General features: G+C 25.2%; 1 protein-coding gene across 1 annotated transcript; it reads left to right on the top strand.

The window, feature by feature from the left end:
• The first annotated feature begins 10,657 nt into the window (after positions 1–10,657).
• LOC112597592 lies at positions 10,658–11,601 on the top strand. Its single transcript, XM_025343703.1, has 2 exons — positions 10,658–11,116; positions 11,181–11,601. The coding sequence occupies exons 1-2, from the start codon at positions 10,827–10,829 to the stop codon at positions 11,392–11,394; spliced, it is 504 nt and encodes a 167-aa protein (XP_025199488.1). The 5' UTR covers positions 10,658–10,826; the 3' UTR covers positions 11,395–11,601.
• Positions 11,602–12,565: the final 964 nt, after the last annotated feature.

Genomic DNA, 12,565 nt, shown 5'->3' with positions numbered 1-12,565 from the left:
GATTTAAAAATATGTATCACGTGTTAAATTAGTATAGTCGAGCGACGTCGCGTCGCGTGTGTTCGTATATTGATAATGCAGATAAGGCGCGTTCAAGTCTTTTTAATTTTAAAACCCAACAGGTGGTTTTCTAACATTTCTACTGTGTATATCTAAAATATAATATGTATATATATACATAAGATTTGCGCTGAAGATATAAATTGGTTTAACATTGAACTATGCGTGTATATTGTACTGTCTATACATATATAAGTCTGGATATAAAATATATATTAAGGCCCTACATAATAGGCAAATCATATGTCTTTTGAAATAAATTAAACTTCCGTGAAATATGCGGCGTGCAATAATAATAGGTGTGTTGAAGGTGCACTATGCGCATGATTATTCTATATTTTATAATACGAAAGAGCAAAACTTAACAATTAAAAATGATTAAGACAAAACGCAATAATATACAGTGAGTAGTTTTTTTTTCAATTAAAGAGTTCTAAATTGAAAACGATATCAGCATGAAAATATATACATATATTACAGTTATCGATTTATAATGAATATTACAAAATATGAATTGTAGGCAAATACAATACATCATAATATTAAGCTATTTTGTACAACAAATTAGAATTGCAATATTTATCAAATTGTAACCAATCTAAAAAAAAACCATACGTTTTTGAGATGTGAACATTACGAATACGTTATTGAGTATGTATATTTTCTATGCGACGTATACGCTCATCCTATATCCTACATACACTATCTGTAGAATACGGTGTTTTTTTTATCAGACTTATGCACACTGTTTACAATTAATGAATTTTATTTATATATTTCTAAATAAGACATAATATTTAATAACTATTAATAAACTAGGATATATAAGAAAAACACAGTAATTCTTCTATTTATTCATCTCAAATTACGAGGAGTTTAACCTACCTATCAAATTCGCCATTTTTTATCATAAAAATAAAATAAATAATAGATAAATAATATCCTCGAAAAATGACAAATTATTTTTAATCCAAAGCAACAAATTATTTAAAATTATTGTATTAAAAATATTATAGCACTATAAAATAAAACATTACTGAAATTGAAACATCATATCTAGTATACAGTAAACCGCTCTACAATAATAAATAATAAATACTCACTTTTACTCACAATCTAAAAATACAAGAAACGTATTTGAATCGACATTATGCAGTAATTTAAATTGCTAATTTATGTCTGTGTGTTTAATAGCCATGCCCCAAAAACTGACACTTTCGATTTTGATTTGTTATTCATTTATTGCACTCATCTGATCGAAATTCAAATTGTTCCTGTACCTGTAGTAAACAGTTATTGCTTATAAGTTATACTGTATAATATTACATATTCCTATATTCGAGTATTCAACAATAGCCCGTAATGACTTTATATAACATTTTACGACCGATTATTATTAGCAAACAGTGTTATATACGTACACAATATATATTATATACATATCATATTGTAATAGCTTTAAAATACCTAGGTACGAATATACGACATATATATTATTACAATACATAAGTGTAACATTTTGTAAGTTGAGTATTCATATTATATAAATATATCACGACCTAGAGGTGCTAATCTAGTCGATAGGTAAGTTTATTTTTTATGTAACCGCAAATCACATATTATTACAGAACTACATACGTACGTCATACATTAATATATTGTATTATATTACTTTTTATGTATATTATTAGCGATAGTTGATAGTTATTACTTGTAACGGTAATACTAATAACATAGTATTATATCATAACACTAATATATTAAAAAATGAACCTAACCACAGCGAGATCGAGTTTAAGTTTACACGAAAATGTTAAGTATGAATACAGAATAGATTCTTTACGATTAATCGAAATACTGCAGATACCTTATAAATAATAAATGAATATATGAAAAAACCTTCATTATGATAATTACAATTACAAAACACAGCACACAATATATATATATACCAGGTATATTATACCTAGTATAAGAAGTATACATATCTAATTTTTAATTTAATTTATTATATTTATATACAACTGCATACATACAAAGTTATTCAAAATAGAATCATACATTGATTTAAGTTTTTATAATTGAATATGTTTTTTTTTATGCTAAAAAAACAATCGAAATAAATATTCAGAAAAATCACAAAATATTATTCTAGGTACCTATTGTTATTTTTTATTGATTTTTAAAAACATTTTCCAATTATATCTCATAAAACTATAAACAATTATTTATCTTTTTAATTTTAATTTTAATAATCACAGAAAGATTTTGTAACTTCAAGTAAATATGTATTATGTGACTTTTGTTGAATCGAAACATAAATACCATATTTATATGAATTTTAAACACTTAATAATTATATTATATATTTTAATATGCAGTAAAGAGTTAGTATCACAGAGTACAATGATAAAAAAAAAATATGACTGCGATAAATTGATGTAGTATTTAGTATTTAGATTTTTATAGCGATCGTACTGGCTACTGTATAACACAATAAGATAATAACCAGAAAAGTAAAAATTTTAAACGACAACTAGAAAAATAAAAATATTTTTAGACTATGTTCTTCGAGTGACTCGGACGATGTGATTTTACTTTTGTCACGGGTCGGTGTCAGACTATCGCGAGTCGCGGATAGCATCAATATAATATAATTAATATGATACAAATCCGTGCGAAGTTCATAGTATTTTTATACTCTTTTATTTATTTTAATATACTAAATAGTTAAGTACACAAAATATGAACATTGTTATAACACCTGACGAAACAGTAGTTGATTTTATTTTAAAATATTTATATTTTACATAATATTGATACTATTTCCATTAAACTAAAAAAAAAAAAAATTTCATTCAAATATAAATCATAATCAACACATAATATATTAATACGATTAGAAGGTATCACCTTCTTTACTAGTATTTAGAATTGTTAAGCGAAAAAACATAAACAGCACTATAGCAATATTATTAATAAATGTAAAAATATTAACATTCACATTAAACTCTATATTTAAGCATATATTAGGGTGTATAATATATTTAACCTAATATAGCTACCAAGCTACCTAAGTAATTTAAGTCTAGCTCATGACTAGACCCTGGCTCAGTAATTTTTTATGGATCCCGACACAATACATACAAATTTTTAAAAAAATATCACTTTTTAATACATTTGTATAAATAATTTATTATATCAAAATTATTTGTTTTTTATAATGCTATTATGAATAAAATAATAGGTAATAAATAACCACAAACAAAAAATGTTTATATAGTTTTTTTATGAAATTATTAATATTTTAAGATCATAAAATATTAATAATTTCATTTCTATCAATAAAATAATAGATTAATTTATTGTTGCCTATTGGCTTATAAAAGATTATAGTTCAGTTTTTATACAATTTTAAATTTTGAAAATACTTGTTTATATATAACTTGACTGCACGGAAGATATAAAAAATGTAAATAAAATTTCAATATAAAATATTACAGACAAGCATGTATAATGAGTAGGTATTTGGTATTTGAAATATTTGAATGCTATGTATGCATAATATCTAATGTGTTAAATAACCAAACGTTGTCGTTAGTTCAAAAATAATTTGAATGCCCTACTCTCCCACTCATGACTCGTAAGTGACTTAGTATAAATTTTCAAACTTATAGTTATGAATATCCATACCAATATTGAATATAAGAAAATATCCATAGGCCCTCGACAATTGTCGGATATCCAGATGGGCCACACCGATACAGTAGCTAACAGAATAACAACTGCTTATAAAATTTGAATATTAAAATACCTACGCTTTACAGTTTACAGTACCTATTGGCTATTATAATATTTTTATTAATAAAATTCTTAAAATAATGGGCCAAAAATGAAGATAATGTAATAAAATATCCGGGTAACAATAGTCATACATTATTGTTATTCGTGTAGCGAAAACGTGGTTGTAGATTTACGAATATATTAATTATCATTATGGTTGATGTCATCGAGTATGACAAATTCAATGTCCAGCTGACTATGTATAACACTAAACAAATATATAATTATTATTTATGTATCTTAACGATTAAATCTATAAATAGTAATTATTAATTATATATTATTGTATCCAAGTCGTAAGACGCAGTGATTAAATTAAATAGTGATTAGTATAATATTACGTACCTATGTAAACAAGAACATTATTTCAGACTACAAAATTCATGACTTCTGCGAGAGTAATAAAATTAGCAATTATCATAATAAATTATAGTAATCTTGTAAGAAAAAATGTTGTTTACTTCTTCTCGATGACGTCGTGATCTTATTGAATCATCGGGCTTACCTTATAATCAATATTACATCAAGTGTCTAACAATCAAATATGAAATAAGTCTAACAATACCTACTTATAAGTTAAAGTTAAGAAACTAAAAATTATGTAATACAGTATATTAATATTGAATTATTTTATTTTATTTGTTCGAAACAGAATGTGCAAAGCAATGAAAACCGTGACTTAAAGGGCGATTTTTAAATTAATATGAACATGATTTTTGTAAATTATAACTAGCAGTTGTTTATTATATGTCCGTCCTCCCACTTAATCTGTACAACTTAGACTACTGATTAGTGGTTACAATAATACATAATATAGTACACATTTAGGTAACCATGAAACTACAGGCTACAGGCCACCGTTACCCCGGGGGGGGGGGGGGGGGGGGGGGGGGGGGGGGGGGGGGGGGGTCATAGGTGTAATTCAATATTCGTGCGCTAAAAGGATTACCAAATACCGACTTCTACATAGACGAAATGTCTAAATATTCATAAGAAAGATGTGTAAGTATAAGAATGTGTTTGTCTTTATAGGTATAGGTAAAATATTGTACAACAGTATACCTATTGTCCCACAGATTATTCACAAATTAATTTATACATATATAATATGTCGTGATAGAGCTTTATAATATTATATTACATATGTACGTAAATACTTGCAGCAGATTTACATATAAAGTCATAATAACGGATTAATTATCTGCATTCTGTGCAGACCTTGGGTGAGATTTAACTTTATTACTATGGTAATTTTCATGAATATTACAATACATATGTACTTACCTATAAACATCGTATTAAACCAAACACCCGCATCATAATAATATATACTGAATGTAATTTGCTATATTAAATTATTACTATGTAGAAATGTATAAATGAAAATATAAAGATTGAGAAACATATTATTGCGTGAGGTATATTTTAACATACTTTACAAATATAATTGTGCTAGTAAGAACAAAAACATTTTAAAGTACTTTTATAATCAATGACTACAGTAACACGAATGCTTTTAGCGTATACTAGAGTATACAAGTTACCTACGACTTACAATTTATCATTCCTATACTAAAGTTATTAAGGTATTTCAATTTTCAAACATCGTTTATATACACAAGTTATATAATAATAATATTAACAATTTGTCGAGTTACAACTGTGAACTGTTACAAATATATTTCTGGTTACTTGCTAATGGTTGAGAATATACTAATATTACAAGCATTTAAACTTTTTAATCCATAAAATATTTAAATTTTATCGCAAAATAAAATGAATACGATTCAAAATCAAATGAAGATTAAAAATTCAGGATAATATTTAATTATAATTGCGTTTATTGTAATTATAAATCATTCACCAGGATATAAATTATAAGTCACATATAAAAATGTATTTTTATTATTTTTTTTTAACTAATTGAATTTAAAATAAAATATATATTAACTTAAAAAAAAGTGTTTATAAATAATAATTTTATTTTAAATGTAAAAATTATCATGAGAAAATAATTAATACATTTAACCAAATCATTTTTTCAAAAATATTTAAAATGCATATTTAAGTACTTGAAAAGTAACAAATTAAATACTTTTACTTAAGTAGGTACTTAACAAGACTAAGTATAGACAGTATTGAGTATAGTGATACATTCTAATATACTCCCATGTATAGACACTTATAATTTAAAAATCAAACTAATAGTTTAAAATTGACTTACTTAAATATTTTTATGAGTAATTAGATTAGTTATTTATGCATTGGTTATATCAGATTGATCATTTTTGTAGTGATCAATTCACCGCAATTAGCAGTTGCTTATTTCAGAGGATTACGCGATAATGACCTTTATTGAATTTGTACGTTACATTTGCACTCGACCTCTGAACGTATAGCGTAATTTTTTTCAACAAGAAGTCCTAGTAAAAAAACACCGCTATTTTATGAACTAGTAGCAAAAATACACACAAACATACACGATGATTGGGACTTGTGGGAAGGTCGATACTAGGCCGTAGATTACTGACATATACATTTTTTTATTATTTTGAAACTCGTTTTTCACAATGCCTACGATCTATTTTATACATTTAGTACCTAAGCGTAACATATAATATACGCACCCAAGTATGTATGAGTGCATGTTATCTTCGCGTGATTGATAATGGTTAGGAGTTAACTCGCGTACGTATTATATTTTTGACAGACCACCTGAGGACATTTTGACATACAATTACTTCTTCTTATCTTCATTTCAGCTTAGCGGTCCATCTATTTCTGAATGTGTGTCATAATTGACGCTACCATCGCGAACTTTCTTAATCGATTTCTTATTTAATACGATATGACTGCTAAATTTTTGGAAATGTGATTAAGAGGACGCCACACCCGCATGTGTTGTCTCCGTTTTACATACAACATAGCAAATTTTCATTCAGAAAAAATCCATTTTATGTTGTAATTTTAATTATTAGAATAAATTTACCTATTATTAAACTTTAAAGTAAGAATTTTATATAGGCCATCATATAGGCTATTATTAATATTATAATTTTAAAGTGAGTTATGGACATTTTAAAGTTTTAATATTTTATATAGTATAACTCAATTTAAAATTAAAATATCAATAAAAGCCTATGTGATGGCTTAGATAAAATGTTTACCTTTAAATTTGATAACAGGTAAATTTACTTTTTAATGTTAAAGCTAATAACATAAAATGCATTCTGCTGAACGAAAATTTGCTATGTTGTATGTATGTAAGACGGAGATAACATGTGCGAATGCGGCGTTTTCTTAATACGAGTATACAAAAATTGAGTATTCGATATTATTATACGATAAAATTTATACCACATTTAACCTATATACATATAATATAAGGAATACAGGAGGCCAGACGATGTTGACGTATGTGGTACTTGTATGAGTATACGTATACATACCTATACATCGTGTAGTGTTGTGAAATGTTTTGTCAGAATTTTTCACACGCTGTATTGTTATCCTTCTCAATTTTTAATATATAGCTATATAGTGTACAATCACGTGCAAAACAATAATATTCTACTGCGTATACTGTATACAATATATAAATACGCGTATTTATATATACAGATGGGTAGTGATGCGAAGGAATAATGTTAAAGTCAAATACAAATATATACATTATACACCTATACTTAATTTTAATTTTAACAAAAATTATTTACATTTACTCATTGATACAACGATATTTACTATCTTGAGTCTTGATAAACATCATAGTAAACCAGGGCTTGCATTTGAAAGAAAAAAATTTGTTTTACATTATTTACAATAATTAAAATGTTATACAAATTTTGAGTTTATCGTTATTCAGAATTAAAATTTTTTATTTATTTTATAATCTATAACCATTAAATAATCGGAAATAAATTTTATTTAATGATACAATATAACGTTTTGCGTTATATTTTGTTTGATGATATATCATATGTTTTGTTAATCGTTATGTTTTGTTTTGTATTATTTAATTATTTATGTTAATCGTTTTCTGTTATAATTACGTTTACAAATTTCAATCATTTTTTGTCAAATATAACATTATTATAACGTTTATAAGTCCTATAGTAAACATATCTTTAGTCAGGTACTGACTACTGAGTAATTGAACCTATTCCAATAGAATATAGGTGTCTTTCAGCTAATTCGCGCCTACTTCCAATATTTACATCTTTTTATTGAAAAACATGTTTGCATATAACTAGTAGTAGGTATATTTTATTTTTATTTTTATTATCACACTTTAGTGCAACTAAGTTAAAACGATGACCAGTTTGATGTAATAATCTAGTTTTTTCTCATGTTAACTGGACATTGTTCGTCGCCTTAACTTGGTCACAATATTATAATTTAATTAAATACAATCATTATAATTAAACAAAATAATATTCCTAAAATTAATAATTTAGTTTATACAAACTTACCTAAAATCTAATTAGTGGCTTTCTACAGTTAGTGTAATCTACTCAGAGTTTTATTTTTTTAACTATTAACTGCTAACTTGACTTTACTTTAGTTATTTAAGTTAACCCGTGTTATCATTGCTATGTCCTGAGCTCAAAAAATTGTCACCAAATTGAGAAATTTCAAAAAACTTTTAAAACGGATTTTTTTTTTTATCGGAAAATTAGGTGTCGGTAAATTGAATAGTCTCTATTGAATAGATAATACCAATAATAGGTATAATAGGGCTCTCTAGTCTCTTGTAGTTTATTATATACTAATACTTGTTTATTCAATACAAAACCAGCAAGCTACAATGTTTGATATTTAGTTAGCACTATTTACTATCTACTTTATAAGATATTCGATATTTAATAACCATGGTTATCTTATCGTGTACATAACAGTGGTCCATGGTTGGTAATAAGTTGGACTAGGGACTCATGCTCTAAAAATATTCAAAAATGCTAAAATATACTCATAAAAATATTTATTTTTTTTTACAAATGTATTTATTATTAAACAAGGAGTTTTTAATTTAACTTTAACAACAAAAAAACTGTACCTAGTTTAGAATATTATACTAACACCAGACTAAAATAAATACGATAGGTACCAATAAACGAATTGTCATAAACTGACCGTATTCGGCGTATTACTTATCGACTTACTTAATGTTTTTCACAACACACAGATAATTGGAAAAACACACAGTAGATAGATTATTTTATTAGTTTAATCTGTTTTTTTAATTTCTAGAAAATTAATATAATATATTATATAGGTAGTTCGTTTAAAATATTATTCTATATGTTACAGATTACGTTTAATTATTTTTTTTTAACAAAATATGTGAAATATTAAATATAATATACTTATTACTAATACGTAATAATTAATATCCGTCGATAATATAGGACTGAAAATAAATTACGATATTTGTTTTAAATTTCGGATGTAAATCATTAATGATGATAAAATAATAATGCATTGATTTCACTGATAAAATGTACATACTAATGTCAAACTTGAAATAGTTGAAACTATACATATGCCGCATAGAAGTAGTTACGATTTAAAATAATTTGATATCTATATATGTACCATATAAAATGGGTCTTTGTTAATTATTGTGGTTTTTATAGTGACGTTAGATGTTATTGCGATTACAGCAGGTATGTATTTTTTTAAACATATTCTGTATCAAGGTAATAAATATCCCATACGTACCTACACAAAGAATAAGGTTATATAGATTAATACATCATAATATGTTTAGTACAAGCTTGATGTTCACTAACTTTAGAATTTTAGAAAACTTTAAAGATTATTGTATAGTGTTTATACTCTTCATAACATTGTATAGATTTGTTACTGGTAAATTATTTGATTGATAAAACATCCAGAACGTCATGACGTCTTCCTACATTATACTTTAAGACATGAATTCAAAATCAATTATATTTACTCCCCCCCCCTGCTACTCACAACAAAGAAATAAATCACCATAAGTTAATGCTTTATTGTGGATAATAATAAGAAAATAAGTACGAAGTTAAGCTCTGCATAAAATATATACTACTTTCTTTATTTAGCATAGCCAAAACTTGAGGTGTAGTTGCGCCTATTGTGAGCAGTGCGCGGCAACTTATCATACATTTTGACTGAAACTTATGCGGTAACCTCTAGAGCCCTATTATGCTGTAATTGTACAAGTATACTTACCAATCTTTCCTATAACTTCGTAATAAGATTAATATTTTATACTCTCAGGAAAAAATAAAAGTATTAATATTTAATAAATGTATTTATTTTAATGTTTAATATGTAGGTAGGTGTTAATTACTCGGACTTTATACTTTAACTTTTAACCTAAAAAATATCATGGATAAACAATTAGGTAGGTAAAAGTACCTATATTATTTTATAGTTAAACTTTTTTTTTGTTATTTCCCCTTGAAATTAACTGATAAATGTCAGTAAAAATGTTATTCATACCCTAAAATAATAATAGAATGAAAAAATAATCCATCAGGCCAGAAGAAATATTTTTATTACCTATTTATAAACCTACTAGTTGGTAATTGTGTACATATTATGTGAATATGTGATTACTGATTATAATAAATTAAGAATTATTTACTTGTTCTTTAATTAAGAGCTTTAGATAAATGTATTTTTTTTTTTTTATCACTATGGGTTAAACATTCATAGATTCGGGTCGAAATAATACACACATCTCATTAATATTTTAATAAACATCAGTTGTAGGTACTAATAAATTGTATTATACACATACCAGTATTTCATTAGTAACCATACCTAAACTAAACGACCTTGACTAGGTTTAGTAACATTTAGTTTTGTTTGAAAACAAGGCAGTCAGTAAAATATTATTATAATAAGTATTTTTTGTAGTTTATAAAAGTAAAATGTATAAGACAAGTGTGCTATGGTTATGTACTTCACTGTGGTCAGTTGGACTAGCAGTCACTCCATTACCATCACGGTCACCAGAAAAAAATACTTATGTTGATTGTACAGGACCCATTGCATTTTCATCAACTGGGAGTACATCAGTCTATTCTACAGGTCTGATAGCATATAAACAGACTATTGTTAATCTAGCTGTAACGTGGGATCGTGAGGTTGGTGTCTTCACGTGCACTTGTTCCGGCCTTTACCAATTCTCTTTCTCTGGTTCCACCGAAGAAAACACAAGGTAATTGCATTGGTTACAAGGGAATAGGCTTTTAGACAACTATGTTAATAAAATCATAACATAGGATGGTGTTGAAGAAAAGATTAAACAACAGTAAACAGTGGACACCAATTATAGCAACAAAACCAGGTGGTGGATCAGCTACAATACTTTTAGAAGTAGAAAATGGAGATCAAGTAGCTGTATATTTGGATGGAAATTCAAAAAAATTCAATGCTAGACATGAACAAGGCATAGAAGTTACATCGTTCAGTGGTTACAGAATAGCAAAATCTTAGTAAAAATAAAGTATTTTTTTACTTACATACAACACAATACAAGATTTGTATTATCATTAATATAATATTATATAAAATTAAAAAATTAGCTTTAACCTTGAAAAATACTATGTAGACAGACATTTATAAGGAACATCTAGTTGATGCTCTAAAATATTATTTATACTTATAAGAAACAATAACTTTTTTAATATGCTGTATGTGTTACTGGTGAATTATTATTAGTAATATGTTTAAAATTTAATCAATAAATTATTATCACATACACACAAGTAATAGATTAAAATTAATACAGGAAAGAATAAAGATTATATTATTCATTTAATATTTATCAAAATCAATCAATAAATTACCAGAGAAAATTTAAAGTAAAATAAGACTTTATTTTAAATGTTTTACTTAATTAGTTAAAGTTGACCATTTTTAATAGATAAATAGATATTTTATTAATTAATATTTCAAATAATAATTTTTAAGAATTTTTGCAATAACTATCTATAATAAATATGCAATTAATAAAAAAGTATGGTAATAAACAGTTGACAATTGATTTTTAATTTCTTCTTAAATTTGGTAGTAATTAATAATTAGTAATATTTAAGAATATAGATTGCTAAAGAAGTTAATAATATAAATTACATAGATTTTGATTTATTACTCTTAAAATTCCTTAATATTTCAATTTAGTTTTGTTATTATTATTTTTTTTTTGTTATTATTGTTAGAAATCAAAAATTTAATATATATTTTTAATACTTTTATTTTTTTGTTTAAACTAATTTTATTTTGGGTTTCCAAATATGTACATACCTAATAAATTTTGTTAAAAATTAATCAAAATCACATTAGTATTTATTTTTTTTAATTTTAATATGAAGCTCTTAACATTTTCTATATACATTAAAAAAAATAGCAATAAATAAAACATTTACAGCACATTAAAATACATAAAAAATAAATTAAAATAAGTAACTTGCATTCAAATTAAACTTCAATGGCTAATAACAAGAGATTACTCATATATAATAATAATAATAATAATAAAAGGAATAATAACCAATTACAAACTGAGCGACAAATACAAAATAATAGAAGTTTAAAATCTCGTTGCACTTATAAAATAATCTTTAAATTGATTATAAAAGTTGATTTATTAATACAAAATATAAAA

Source organism: Melanaphis sacchari, unplaced genomic scaffold, assembly GCF_002803265.2.
Source record: "Melanaphis sacchari strain LSU unplaced genomic scaffold, SCAv2.0 Contig42_pilon_pilon, whole genome shotgun sequence".
Lineage (NCBI taxonomy): Eukaryota > Metazoa > Arthropoda > Insecta > Hemiptera > Aphididae > Melanaphis > Melanaphis sacchari.
Note: the sequence above shows the minus strand (reverse complement) of the source record. Positions and strands in the feature narration are given on the sequence as shown.